This window comes from Pterocles gutturalis, unplaced genomic scaffold, assembly GCF_000699245.1.
Source record: "Pterocles gutturalis isolate BGI_N339 unplaced genomic scaffold, ASM69924v1 scaffold19092, whole genome shotgun sequence".
NCBI lineage: Eukaryota > Metazoa > Chordata > Aves > Pterocliformes > Pteroclidae > Pterocles > Pterocles gutturalis.
Genome location: NW_010108320.1, coordinates 3812 through 18549, shown reverse-complemented (window position 1 = coordinate 18549; position 14738 = coordinate 3812). Strand labels below are relative to the sequence as shown.

The 14738-nt window shown below is 39.4% G+C and overlaps 1 protein-coding gene across 1 annotated transcript in view; it reads right to left on the bottom strand.

Moving 5' to 3' along the window:
- Window positions 1–2330: 2330 nt before the first annotated feature.
- NBR1 (neighbor of BRCA1 gene 1) overlaps window positions 2331–14738 on the bottom strand; it is a 14167-nt gene continuing 1759 nt past the window's right edge. The window contains exons 3-20 of the mRNA XM_010072608.1: window positions 14702–14724; window positions 13663–13875; window positions 13054–13128; window positions 11536–11753; window positions 10317–10481; window positions 9628–9834; window positions 9123–9282; window positions 8342–8629; window positions 7772–7924; window positions 7200–7275; window positions 6654–6764; window positions 5992–6180; window positions 5735–5869; window positions 4771–5131; window positions 4388–4482; window positions 3739–3817; window positions 2888–2999; window positions 2331–2504 (exon numbers count right to left, since the gene is read on the bottom strand). Of these exons, the coding sequence (XP_010070910.1) occupies window positions 2331–2504; window positions 2888–2999; window positions 3739–3817; window positions 4388–4482; window positions 4771–5131; window positions 5735–5869; window positions 5992–6180; window positions 6654–6764; window positions 7200–7275; window positions 7772–7924; window positions 8342–8629; window positions 9123–9282; window positions 9628–9834; window positions 10317–10481; window positions 11536–11753; window positions 13054–13128; window positions 13663–13845 (2781 nt within the window). The 5' untranslated portion in view covers window positions 13846–13875; window positions 14702–14724. The remainder of the gene's footprint in view (window positions 2505–2887; window positions 3000–3738; window positions 3818–4387; window positions 4483–4770; window positions 5132–5734; window positions 5870–5991; window positions 6181–6653; window positions 6765–7199; window positions 7276–7771; window positions 7925–8341; window positions 8630–9122; window positions 9283–9627; window positions 9835–10316; window positions 10482–11535; window positions 11754–13053; window positions 13129–13662; window positions 13876–14701; window positions 14725–14738) is intronic.

The window sequence follows — 14738 nt, the reverse complement described above, 5'->3', positions numbered from 1 at the left end:
GTCCCCAGGTGCACCCTGAGCCCCCAAAGGGCCACTGGAAGTGCCACAGGGTGGCACGGCTCTCCTAACCCAGCTCCTGCAAACAGCACAAGGGACTGGGGGAAGGAGTTTTATTGTGAGGAGGGGAAAAAACGGCGTCCTCCCCCTCATCACAGTTGACATTAAAGTGCTCACCCTAAATAAGATACAGAGGCCATGTCTGCACTATAGAATATATTATAAATTATACCATGCATCCATTAACAAAATATACAAAGCCAACAAAAATATTTCTACCTTAAGCCTGAGCATACATTACTTAAACCCTAGTGAAGAGTAACCTCAAGAAAACAGCATTTCACACTTCACATACCAAGCTGGAATGAAGTGCTCCTCCCTCCTGAAACATTTTAGTGTCTTGTTAATTTAGAGAACACATGAACATTCTAAGGATGAAGGTACACACAGAAAGAAGAGAGGTCCTGCTGGGCATTCCATGTCAACGCTGACAACCACACTGTGCTTACAAATTCCACCAGCTACAGCACTTCATCCCTGTCCTTTCCTCTTCCTCCTTCTAGAGCAGGCATCAGCCACCACGTACTCCAAAGAGTACGCGTACATTAAAGGTGGGAAAACACCAGAAGCTTCAAGTTACAGAAAGATCTTCACGTGGTCCGCAGCAGACAGTCGTACACAGAGAGATGGGAAACACTGCAAAACAGTTCTACTGTATTTCAAAATAAATGTTCAGGAGTATATCTTCCACAATCTATAAAAATAGGTTTAAAACAGAAGTGGTATGATACATTTTCTTCTTCAAATATTTTAATGGTATTTCTAAGGGTATTGTCTTTTAAAAAACATTACTACCACCTATCACCTGGTCAGTCACAACACCGATACTGCTTCGGCTACAGTGTGACAAAACAGGAACACCTTCGTTTGAAGCAGCAGTAATAAAATATCTTAGGATCAACAGTCTCTTACCTCAGCAAGGAAAAAAGTTTGCTTGAAAGGAAGAACATAGCCAACACTGCTGTCACCTAGAGGAGGGACTGGACTCCGAGAAGCTATTTATGGGTACAGCACTGCACAGCAGTGTCTGTTGCTCATTTCTCGTGATTCTTCAGAATCAAATCTCTCTCAGCACATTTAGAAGGGAATTCCTAGATTTCCAAATTAAACATGGGCATCTAAAGCAAAATCTTGAGAAACGTGAATCCTGCTGATGTGTCTATGAAAACATGTGAGCAGCTAGAACCATCACAGGAGACTGTACACTTGACTGCTTAAGTTAATGCATTTTTCAATCTATACTGTAAGTTACACAATCCCTACCTCAAGCACTCTTCCCCTTCCTAAACATTACCAGAATTTGCACTCCAATTCAGGTCTAGGTTTCTACATGTTCTTCAATTCTTCTGTGTGGTATTAACAGAATACGAGTTTTGTCATACACTGAAAAAAAAGATAGTGGTCAAATTTTTAATATTTTTGCAAAGAGCCTGTAAAGATTCTTAAAAAGGCCCTTCCAACCGTCACACTCAATTTTTAACAAAATATTTTACATAGGCTGTATCTTCCTGTTAGAGATGCTTTGCACTATCATTAGTAAAGATGGTTCAATTGCTGCTGGTGAATTCACTCTTGCTTCATTCTGCTACAAGAACAACGATTTTCCTGGTATTCATCAGCTTAACAGTGAACATTAAACAGCTTAATTGCATTTAACACTTTCAGACTTTTGAAAAGTTGTTTGATGGTTCAAGATAGCTTTTGTGTATGAGCAACCTTTTTCTTCTAAGAATAATTTGTAAGGTTTAAGTCTGTTACATTACTATCATGCACGGTACAAATCAATTACTAAATCATATCAGAAGAAACAACTTGCTAGATGTGGGCATCTCTTGTATATTAGGCAAGACTACATTTTACAGCAGCATCTTACATGGATTCCTATTCCAAAGCTTGTTAGAAGTCAACAAAACAAGTTTCCAGCTGCCTAAAAAAAAATCGTATACACAATAAAAAGGGGAAGTTCTCATCTAGGTGGAAATTTAAAGTAATTCTACAGGATTCCCTGATAAAGAGGGTTCAGTATGAAATTAAGAGACATAAAGACTACTCATTTAAGGTCCAAATAACAGTTGAAATTCTGGTCTCCAATTCATAAGATGCAGTGACAAGCACCGTTTGACATTCCCATGAGAAAAAAATCAAAAGCTCAAAGAAAAGACCATTTTAATCACACTTCCAAGCAGCCAGCAGCTGAGGAGCAGCCTGCTACTGTCATAGTGTTTGGTGAGAGTTTACTCAATGAAGACAATTCCTCTCTCCACCAGGAAAGTTCAGCACCTGCTGCTGTACCAGTCGCTGTTACTGATCTGAAGCAATTCAGTTACCACCTGAACCATATTATTGTTGTGTTTCTTCAGCAGACGCAGGTTTAACTGCCTGTCACAGAATCCCATCTCACACAGACTGGATAGAAGAGTTGCTGTGTGCTCTTCTGTAGCTGCAGGCTGCCAAAAACAGAAGACATTGAGGTAAGCTATAGAAAGGTAATTTATTTTTGCCTTTTGAAGCAGTGGTCCTGCCTTATATTGGAATATAATTAAGGCACAGAGGCCCTTTTTTCCACAATTAACCCATTTATATTCACTTTCACTGTTCACTTAAAGGTGAATTACTACTCTGACACGATGGTTCACGTGATATGCTTCTATCCCCACGGAATGAATTTCCCTATCTGCTGGCAGAGTAGCATGCTTCAAAGGCATGCCATCAAGCTTAACATTTTACCATTGCATGAAGTCCTGTATAGAATGTTGCTACATTTATAGAACACAGACCTTTAATTTTAAGGTTGTCATTCTGTGCAACCCACACAGCACACAGGAAAGACATTTACCTGCTCTGTAACGGGTGGTCCAGCAAATAATGCTTTGTAGGCAGAAGCAGCAACTGACAAAGCTCCTTTCACTAATTCTCCTGCAATGCTGCTTCCTTGAGAGTATCTGCAGAGAAGTCAGTTATTAGTTTGGGGTCAGTAAAGCCACGTGTTTGTTTCACATGAAATGCAAGTCTTTCCCTGCTGATGTGCCAACTGAGATTAGTTCTTGATGGAGAGAACAGCCCATGATCCAAAGGAATCACTGCTCTTCAGGAACTGAGCTATCCAGGAAGCTCATTCCTTCTTTCTTGACACCTTCTGTTTAACTGTGGTCTCAGGCTAAAGCACATTAGTTTGATTTCCATAGCATGGCCATTTGCAAAGAATTAAGTATTCTGACCCAGAAGAGCACACCTATAAATGAAAGCCACGCGCTGTCACACATCCACTCAGGCCAGTCACTCTTAAGTGACTTCATATTCTGCTTAATGTTTTGTCTCATTCCTCCAGTCTCAGTATCTTAAGACACTTAAGCTTTTAAGTAACTTTATGAAATCCCTATTTTAAGAATCCTGAGATTTTCCAGGAAAACACAAAATTTTAGAAGGATTCAGCTTGAGTTCTTCATACAGTGTTGCCTGCCAATTCTGCATCCTTCATGTTCAAGTAGAAACCAAGATATTATGAAAATACAGCATTGTATAATTCAGCATATGTTTCCTTTTTAAGAAGGGAGGCCTTTCTACCAAAATGCTGACTACATGAAGTCTGTAAGCCAGTGCTTTTTCCTAGGTGCCTAACTTACGAGTTCTTAGTTTAAACCAGTATTTATGAAGTCACAGATTCAGATTCAGCTTCATTACCTTGGGTATTCTGAGCACTTCTGTTTACTAGTTAGAAATCCAGAAGATCCTGGTCCATCACTGTCTTCACCACTGGGCTCTGGAACAGGAAACAAAAATATTAAATCAACACATCAATTTAATGAGAAGCTGAAGAGATGCAACAGGTACATAAATGGAAAGGAAAGGGATTCAGACCAAAATTAACACTTTCAAGTTTAGTTATCCAGACAAAAACGAGGTGTACAGGATTCTCACTGCAGGCAAAACAATTAAAATAATTTCAGAAGTCATTTGGCTGATTAGTCAGTGGGTGTTTACCTCATGTGACAGGAACTGCTGTCCGAGTTCCCAGTGACTGTAACAACAGCTTAAATACATAGCTCATCAATTCCAGAGCGAGGTGGTTTTCCAGATGTCTACAAAGACTTCTGAGTACCCTCCTACCGTTTCTAATGAATAGATGCACTATTTACCCAATCTCTAATTAGCCAATTATTTCTTTATTCAAATCTTCTATATAGTAAAATTTCAATACCCAGAAAAAAACCAATCATTACTTCGTAGATTCCTGCTCTCCTCAAGAGTAACAAGACATCAAATCCAGTACTAGGGACAGACAATAACAACTGTGGATGCAGATGCACCTTTCAGTAAGTACTCTCAATACCTTCTCTTATTTGATTATGAGGAGCAGAAGAGAGATTCTCTGAAGCTGTTACATTTGGTTCTTGAAAGATATGATTCTGAAGAGATGCAAGATTCCTGAGAACATAAGGAAAAAAGTTATACTACTCTCACATACACATGTAGCTAAGTCAAGGTCAACAGACAAAAGAAAAAGCTTCACATGCTCCCTTCTTTCCCTCTCTCACCTTCACCTATCAGCAAGTACAGACTTTATAAGAAAGTTGCAGAATTTAGGATGTTGACTCCAGTATATGACAAAACTGTTTTCACAACAACTTGTTTGGACACTAAATTAAGCACAACACCCTGCAGGCTCTACAGCAACTCTAACACAACTGTTTTGTTCTTCTCCAAGCAGCATACCTTTGTGTCTGGGGTAAGGTGTCTGCCATCTCTGGGGCCAGCGGTACTACAGCCAGGGTTTGTGAGGTTGTCAAAATATCACCGCAACTGTGGATCTGTGGCTGGCTCCCCCCTTCTGGATTCTCTGCTCCTGTTTCAGGTTCTCCTGTCTTTTCCAAACCGGGCTGAGAAAGAGCAGAACTATACATAGACTCCCCTAAAGGACGACTGGTGTCAAAGCACTCAGGGAGAATAATGATGTAATCCTCCGATGAAGCAGAGGAGCCTTGACTTTGAACATCATCTTTATCATCATCTTCCTCTTCATCATAATTGCTGGTATCACTACAGGGGTTTGCTCTCTCAGACAGTGCAAGGTCCCCTAACAGGAGGAAAGAAAAAAAAAGAAAAAAAAAGGCAGAGTATTAACAATGTATGTATAACAGCAAAGACAGTATTGTCCCAGATATAAAAGGCAAGTATTCAGAAACAACTGCAACGCTTTGCTGCCGACGTTAATAGTATAATTTTGTCTACTGGGGGGAGGGCGGGGGTGTAGTGTGAAAGAGTAATAGATCTTACTGTGAAGTCTATGCAGATATTAATGCTTATAATACAAACAGGAATAACAGCTACACTGAGAACTTCAACAGTAGTTTGCAGCTCCTAAATTACATGAATCAGAAAGTTCAAAGCACTGACTTCAAGCTCCACATAGAAAATATGGAAGCACAAGCCATGCTTAACATATCAGCACTTTGGGAACACTTCCCACTGGAACCTTTATGTCTGAATTTAACTTTTTTAAAAGCAGTTGTTAAACTAGCTGCTTGTTCAGAATACTGGCACCAATTTTCTGATGGAATAATGATTCTCTTGATCTAATGAGGATTGCTTTCCTACAACAGTGTCAGGTCTTTTTACACCTGATTTTTCTGTTGCCCTTATTACACCTTTATGTGAAATTCAAACCTATTTTACTTACCACAGCCATCTTCTGTCACTGCCTCTGACTGATGAATCTTTGTTTCCTTTCTGGAAGTAGAATTAGTTTTTATCCTAGGAGATTCTTCATTTATCACATTGCAACTGGAAGTGTCTTGCAATGTTAGTGAAGAGTCTAATAAAACAATCAGGAAAAGCAATTAAACTGATAGCACCACCTGCAGTGTAGGGCAATTGGTGGCAAATGTCTGACTGCAAAAAAGTAAAGCCACGAAGCCAGACAAAGACAGTACTTACTCTGGAGGACTTTCTTCTTTTGTGGGGGCTTATGGTCAGGTGCAGCATCCAGGGTTAGAGAGCGAATTACAGTTTCACAGACAAACTGAGTCCCACTCATATCTTCCTCCCCTTCCTCCTGGTTCAATGGATGTTCAGCTTTCACTTTTACTGTGAAAGTATCTTCAGGAGAGCAGGCTTCCATCACTCCTTTGAAAGGGAAGCATAACAGATTTTAACACCACCACAAGGAAATGTAACTATATTAATGTTTTAGGCTAGCCAAGGGTAATGTTGACTCTATGTGTTAATCCTTTTAAAAACCTAAAGGTTTTGGAGTTCAGTTCAAGTTGAATGTGAAAGTGATTGGCAAGTATGGGGGCCACACCTGGAAGATCCGAGTATAATCTAGTCTATAAAGGTCAAACTGCTAATTCTCCCAATTCTAGTAGTCTGACAAATCAAGAGAAGCATCTGTATTTCTGAACTCTCCATGTATTACGCTCCTACCTCTAAAATCAGACAGCAGCATCAGACTACAGGCTTATGAGCCAAACTACCATTTGATTTTCCACAGAAGAGAAAAGACAGGAGTTAGAATCCTTTTTAGACATCAAGACTGCTGACTGCACAAGAGTAACAATATCCCCCTCCCCTCCAAGCTCCCCACAACTACTGCTTACCAGGTACTGGTTTAAATCCGCTCCCCTCATTCTCCTCCTCTATCTGACCTAAGCCAGGTTTCTCCAGCAAGGGGCTATCATGTGGCAACGGGGACATACATGGAGTCATGTCTGAAAAACAAAGGTAGCAAAGATAATTAGCGTTAAAGGAGGCAACCTTTTAAGAAATTATTCTTTAAGGGATCACCTTCCAAGACTGAAGAAACCCAGTTATCTTACAAGATTATTTGGTGAAATAAGTAACTAGCTTAGCATTACATTGGCACTGGTTGAGCAAAGAAAGTGGCAGCCTTCTTCAATGTCTGGAATCTTATGGTCTTGGGGATGTGAAGCTGAAAAGAAGCCAAGACTGAAAAATACAAAGGATACAAAGTGCTACCAAATATATCCTCTAAAATTGCAGCAAGAATAAAAATGAAGACAGAAGACCTGGCTCTGGCCTCAAGAGCAAATAAGCCTTTTGCACAGGTAAGTTCAGCTTTTCATTGGGTAAGCAATTAACTCAGAACGCTGGAGACAGCACAGAGAATGTGAGAAGAACCTTACCAACAGGAGTATTGTGTGGCACCCGCTCCAATTCCTGCACAATATTAATGTCCAACAGCTCAAAGGACAGCAAATCCTACAGAAAGAATCACCACACAGTTTTCATCAGCAAACTCTGAAATGGAATCTTATGCCGCACTTCCCAGCATCAGATCCCATTAGTTTACAAATAAGTCTACTCCACTTTGCCAGCTACTCAGCATGACCAGAGGTCAGTTTTCCTATAACTTACATCCACATAATAGAATATGATACATAAACATTGTGGTTTTACCACCAGGGCAGCAAGTGGCAAAGCTAAGAACTCCCTTATTAGGGGCCAGAGAAAGACCCAATCCTGAGACTCTTTGAGAATCTTCCTCTGTCCTGCACATACTTCCCTTTTAGTGACAGTACCCAATACTAACTTAAGAAGATAGTCCTGCTCTATAAAATGCAATATACTCTTCCTGAATATAGAGTGGCTGTTTTAGAGCTCAGAAGCTTTTTATTCTTATGGATGTCTGTATATCTAGATATCAAACCCAAAGTGGTTTGTTTTATCTCTACCTGAATTTTTAAAAGCACTTTACCTGTGCAGTGAGAAGATCAACAGATGGGATATAAAATTCTCTCTCACTTGGCAGATTTTTGATCTTTAAAGGAATAGTTGTCAGAGGTATTTCAGCCTGCTCCATTATTTCACCTCTCACTTGTGCACCTGCTTCTGTCTTCAAGGAAGCATCCTGCAAAAGCAAAAAAATAACATCCCAGAAGTCCCTTAGGCAGGCAGCAAATTAAAAAATTACATTAAATATAAAGCCTGAGTATTGGGTATAAGAACCCAAGTAACTTGAAAAGAGATTTAACTCAACTCATTTTAGAGCCAAAAGAACAAAGAAATCCCGCAGTGTTTCAATTCAAAGAACTAGACAAACAGCTGCAAACTGATAACTAATCCCATGCCTGTCAAAACAAATTACAATTTTAGAACTTACAAATGCAATAAAAGCCATTTTTCTTTTCTATTAAAAAAAATTAGAAGCAAACAACTAACAAATCCCCTGGAAATCAATGTAGTTATGGACAGTGCCATTGCACCAAACAATATTCATTGCTCCTTACATTTCAGAACTGTCCCAAATACCGTATGAGTTACTTGCCTGTTTGGTGCTAGAAGCTTTATCCTTCTGACAGGATTCTGAATCCTTCCAATTGCTTTCTAGGTAGTCAGTAGCTGGGGAGGGATCCACAACAATACTGCACCAGATCCTGGGCCCAAACTGTTCCCCTCGGTGGGACAGTCTCCAGTGAGAGGTGTAAGTTCCTTCTATATTAGGAGCTACAAACTCAACTGAGACAGTTCCTACTTGTCCTGATGGAAGGGAGGGCACTAACACATCCTTTTTTTCAGACGATGCCAAGGTCAGATTTCCCCACATAAGTTTCAGCTGAAATATACAACAGGGAAAGCAAAAGATAACTTCACAAGCTTCTCTGCAACCTGTGGGCAGTAAGGAGCACTTAGTTCCTCTGCTGAAAGGCCTTGTAGATTCCAGGCACGGAGAAGAGAGGCTGCTAGTAACCATTCTCACATTAATCACTATCACCACCCCATCTTCCAGCATGAACTCAGTCACTCACAGAAAAGAGGCTTTTTAAAGTCAGAACAGCAACACACCTGTTGTAAAGAAGTTTGAACTGTAATGTTACAACAGCACTGGAAGATGTGTTCTTCCACTGTTAATCTTGATTGCTTTCCTCCTATAGCCTGCAGTTGTAGAGAGTACCTAGACAGGTCGTTACCCCAGAATTCCCAGTTTGTGAATTAATAGGCCAAATGCAATCCTAAATAGGTTCTGACAGAACTCGGATTCCTAATGCATACAAATGTTATCTTCAGAACTATTTCAGTGTGTAAAAGTAACAGCAAAGGAAAGATACCTTCGTGTCTGAGCTCCATTCCACGTTGCCAGTATTTTTCATTCGCCAGTGTTTGATAAACTTTGTTCCTGGTTGCAAGTGAGTCCCGTCTGGCAAATTCTCATCCACAAATACTGCACTTAGTGTCGGGACAATTGCTGGGAAGGCTTGACTAGGACTCCTGGGATTGAGAGAAGAGAAGAAACACACCAAAAAAACCACTAAAATGGAGGAAGTCCCTCAGCTGCTATTTCACCAGCTAAAAATGGAGGAGGCCATTTAATTTGTTTTCTGCTTTTATCTCTAGAGGTGTTTCAAAATTCTAATGTTTTAGCTACTGTTTTCATCTTAAGTCTAAACACCACACAGCACTTTGCTTTCCTTTGCTTAAGGACAAAAGAAACACATCAAAAAAGATTTGCTTATCTGGAAGAATATTATTCTAGTTACAGAACTCAGGTTAACTTGGACTCATCACAAAAGGATAGACAGCACCACTAAGAAATGCTCAGCTAACATTTCTTACGGGAAGGCATTAGGCTGGAGACTCTCAGATTTCTGAGTCGGTGAGCCACTAGTTTCCAATACATGCACAGAGTTCCACAGATGAATTTTCCTGTGCAATTTTAGCTGCTTTTTGAGCTCTCGGACCTCTGCCTTTCGCTGTTTCTTCTCTGCTCGTAATCTCTGCTTTTCTGCCTTCAGAAATCTTTTGTCCATCTGTTTCTGGAGCCTAGCAAGAGAATAAGCCACCTTGTTACAATACAATCAATTAATTAGAATTTAGCTTTGAACACAGTCTTAGTCTCAAAGGGAATACTTCAGGAAATGCCTCATGCTTCTACACTGGATAACAGGTGATTTTAAAAGAACATCTTCGTAGTTGCTTGAAGATATTTTGAATGGCCTCAATGAAAAAGCTAACTTAAAGGCAGACTAGAGCATGCTCAAAAAAAAAGCAAGCTCTCAAAGTTTGCTACCCATCTATAACACAAAATTCTGTCTTTTCTAACTTGTTATTAAAAACACTAAGATTACTTAGGCCATTTATAAGTATATAGCTATTTTTAGCTACTCACAATAAAGTTCTGAGTACCATTTCCATTTCTTCTTGTCTCTAAATCTAAAATAAAAGCTGAACATCAACCCCAATACAGGCGTCTCCACTTGGTTATTAGGATAACCTTGCTAGGTACGACAGGTGCCACCACTTACCTAACTTGCTCCAGAGTAGCGGGCAGGCGAGGCGAGAACTCTGCAAGGCTGTAGTTCTCAGAAATACATGGCACAGGTCTTCGCAGCTTTAACAGAACGTGATTAGGATCATGTGCATATGTTCCTGCTTCACACTGCTCGCAGATATTGTAGGCTGGACAAAGGCTGCAAAGCAGAGAAGGAAGAAGGTTCCCAAGAGGCAGACAAAGAATTAATGCACTAGAAAAAGACACTGAGGGATAATTAATCCTTACATTTCTGCCAAGAAACAACTCTGTACCATACTACCATTTTAAGCAGTGCCTGAGTGAAACAGAAACTGGTTCTCTCACTTATCCATCAATATTTGGAGCCATCTGGAATACCTAAATCAGTATCTCTTCTTGGCAAAACTGCAAGTTTCTCACCTCCTTCTTGAGGAAAGCATGAAAAAACCTGATGCTTACTTTATCACAAATTATTAACAATTGTTGCTATACTGAAATCCAGTGCCAGAAACAGCATCATACTTATGAAAATACAGAGGATGAGTTAATTGAAGTATTCAGGGATGCAAAGCAGATTGCTCCTGCAGGAACAGAACTGGTAAAAAACAAGACTGTCAACTCCTGCCAGCAAGAAAAATAAACATCCAGAGAAAAACTCCCATTGACATTCCATTCACTGCTGCTGCCTAGTCCTAAAAATACTTACCTCTACAGCAATTGCCTAATTAAAATAAAAACTTCACTTCTGACACCTCACTTAAGACAATCAGGAAAACCTATTTCATATTATTAAACTGACAACAGTGAGATTATCAAAAAAAAGCATGACCTGCCTTAGTCCTCTCTTTAGTTCTGATACTCAGACTATTCTAGAGTGCTGGTTTTAGGTTTTGCTTTTTTGTTTAGTTAACTGAACAAAACATTTTCTTTTACAATTACTGCATGTTATAGGCAAAAAAAGGTAGAGTGTTTGAGAACACAGCAAGTGTTATGAAGTTCTCTCCCTTTGTTTTAACAATCACATTTTCTAAAAATAGAATCTTGCTTTTATGCAGACAAGGTCTAGTCACCACAGCAGAGAACAAACTCTTTGACAAACTGGAGGTTCCACAATGTACAGCATGCTGCAGGTTAGAAATCTAGAAGTCTACCACACCAAGATAGCTTCTCAGACTCACTCACATGCGCTACACATTAGGTTTCCCACACTCCCATATCTCATCATGTTCTACCTGCACTGGTAGCGAACTCCAACAATTCGGGCCTGGCAGTTGCAGCACGAGATCAGCCAGTCACACTGGTCACCATTAGCTGTTTGGCTCTCTGAAGTTGGAGCTGCTGCTGTAATAGAGCTCTCAGAAAAATCTGGAGGCTGATTGTGATGAACAAGCTTCTCACATAGCTTCTGTTCCAGTTTCTCAACAGTTTCCTTAACTACTTGTTCCCTGAACTGGAAAAAATGAAAGTAGTCGTGGATGAGACCCACCTATGCAGCTTCAAAAGCTGGATTACATTGTCCCAAGTCTCCCAATCCAGAAGTCATAAAGCAGCTCAGCTACTTTCCATCTCCCCAGCACATTCCAGATGAAATTAAACAAGTCACATTCCTCAAAGAGGATTTGTATTTTAGAAAACACCAGCCCCCAGGTTTCAACAAGGCAAATTAAAACCAGTATTTAACTAAAAATTTTAAAAATTTAAATTAAAAATAATATATAGTTTACAATATTAAGGTTCTTCCACAGCCTTGCACGAAGGGAAATAAACTAATCTGAGACAATTAACACAACTCCAAACCACCCCCCCTGCAGTCTTTATTGTTAATTCCCACTTTTTTCCACCAGTGATGTTTTAAATACAACCATTAACTTCCCCTATGTTTAGTCTGTATAAAGAAGTGGCAAAGGAAGGGAGATGCTAGAAAAAAAAGCCTAAAGATAAATGCATATACTATTGTACCACTGTACCTTTCAGTTTGAAGGACTCACTAGCTAATTAATTCTTAGCATTTGTATTTAACTGCTTCTCTCCTCAGTGACGTTTATTAGCTGTTCAAAACAAGTTAACACCCACATCTTATTAATCTATAGGTTATCCTCACTGGCCTCCTGAAAGCATTTTCTTAATCTGAACAATCAAGAACAGTAAGGTCATCAACTGCTACACTTCCAATCTCAGGGAACCTAAGTACTACCCTTCTGAAACTGGTCAAACAAGTCTCCAACAGCAACACGGTATTTCATGCTCTCTCATCATGAGTGCCCTGAAGTTCCTACAGCTATCTGGAGTTCAGCAAGGATTTTAGCATGGGAGCTACTTAGAACTAAACCAATCAAGTGCATAAACCAAACAATCCACTTCTGACAAGAAGTGGCAGGTATCAAACTTTTTTTAAAGGTAACACCTACACTGAACAGTCACAGTTAGACATCTAGTTTCCACTTATCACCACAAAACCAAAGTGATTAGATGCCTAAATGCCTTTTAAGTACTGAGAGCAAGTGTTATCAGATGTCTCTCTTTTCTCCCCATCCCTGGAGGGGTTCAAGGCCAGGCTGGATGGGGGCCCTGGGCAGCCTGCTCCAGTGGTTGGCAACCATGCCAAGAGCAGGGGGGTTGAAACCAGATGATCTTTAAGGTCCTATTCAACCCAGGCCATTCTATGATTCTATGAATTCTACGATTTTTCCACCCACAGCCTCCTATGTATTCCTTTAAGAATACTAAAATCCAGAAGAAAACACACTTACTGTTTCCAAGTAGCTAGTAAACCATTCTGGAGGATTTTCATTTTTTCTTCCTGTTCTAGCATGACTTAACTTTTGCTGGGTAAAAAAAAAAAACAAAACACAAAACACCACACCACAAAAATAAGTCACAAGCTTTAAGTATCAAACCTGCAAACACCTCAATACAGCAAGTTAACCACTTTCAAATATCCCTCCCCTCAAGTGTCTTTAAAAAAATTTTTTTTTAAGTTCTTTGGAAAACAGTGGAGAGGCAACACAGGCAAGCCACTGACACTTTCCTGAAAGATTTCTGCCTTACTAGCATTTGAGTGCAACTACACATCAAAGCCAAGGAAACCAAGTCAAGCAGAAGACGGCAACCAGGGCTTCAGCAGAACAATTGCTTTGTTTATCAAAATACTTAAGAACAGTCAAGATGAAAGAATCTGTATTTCTCAAGGCATCACCAAAATATCCTCTGCAAGCTTCAATGGATGCAGGTGGCTGAAAAGACCAGCTCCTGAACTCAGAGTTTTTGTGTATGGGTAAAGACAACAATCAGTCTATAAAGTGAATCACACTTACAAATTCTCTGTCTTAATGAATATACAATCCAGTTCTGCATCCTACCTGAACTGGCAGCTCCTTTTCATTTTTTGAGTCTTCCTGTAACCCCTGAGGTAGCATTGAATGGCATGAAAGAGGTTTCTTCTCATCTTTATGATGTGCCAACTTCTTTGTCACAGTTTTTTCATGTAGTTGCAAAGAATACGAAGTTTCTTTTGGCGAAGAGTTATCTTCATACACATTCATCTGAAGTTGATTTCCTTGTTTAACTGCAGTCTAAATAAACAGCACATACACACACCATATTTACTCTACTCACAACCAACATACAAAACCCTGTAAAAATACAGCACTACATTGGAGAGGTTGAGGAAAGACTAACATACACAAAAATAGAGTGAAATGTCAAGGTACAGTCAGCCAATAGTCTGTTCTGCCTTTCTTAAAGGTCACCAGTATGCTTACTAAAAAGTTTATTACAAGCAAAAATTATGCAGATATTCTGCAGGAATAAAATCTGTAATAAAGCTGTTCATATGAGCCAGTAAACAATAGAGATCCTGTCCAGAAACTTACAGTAAATTTATGATTATTTTAAAATTATCAGATTTTAAATTCAGACCATGAGAAAAAAGTTCTGAAAGCATTAGTATCGTAAAACTGAGACTTAAAGGAATGCAATTCTTATTTTGTCTAAATAAAATTAACTGCTTATAAAGTAACTAAGCACTGGTACCAATTAAAGTTTTATTGCTGAAGAGTACAACATTAGAGTCTACACAGGAAGATTTTTAAAGGGATCTCATGAGAGCCCAGTATCTCCAAACATGGGATTACCGTTGGAGTGTTTGAGAAATTTTAACCAGTGACTGGCTGCTCAGGGCCCTGAACCACAACTACCTAGTCATCTAATTTATAGAAATCAAGATTAGTCTTGATGGGAGAAAAAAAAAAAGTAGCAAAATATTCAAGATAGTTCCAAAGCTATAAAACTGAGCTATTCTGATTTCCATGGGACAGGTAATGCTGGGTTTTTTTCTCAACTACACCAATTTTAATTGGAGATGGACTAATATATCGAAAAAAGTCAAAGAGCATTTACCTTCAGAGCTTCTTCATATTCCTCTAAAGAAAAAGGG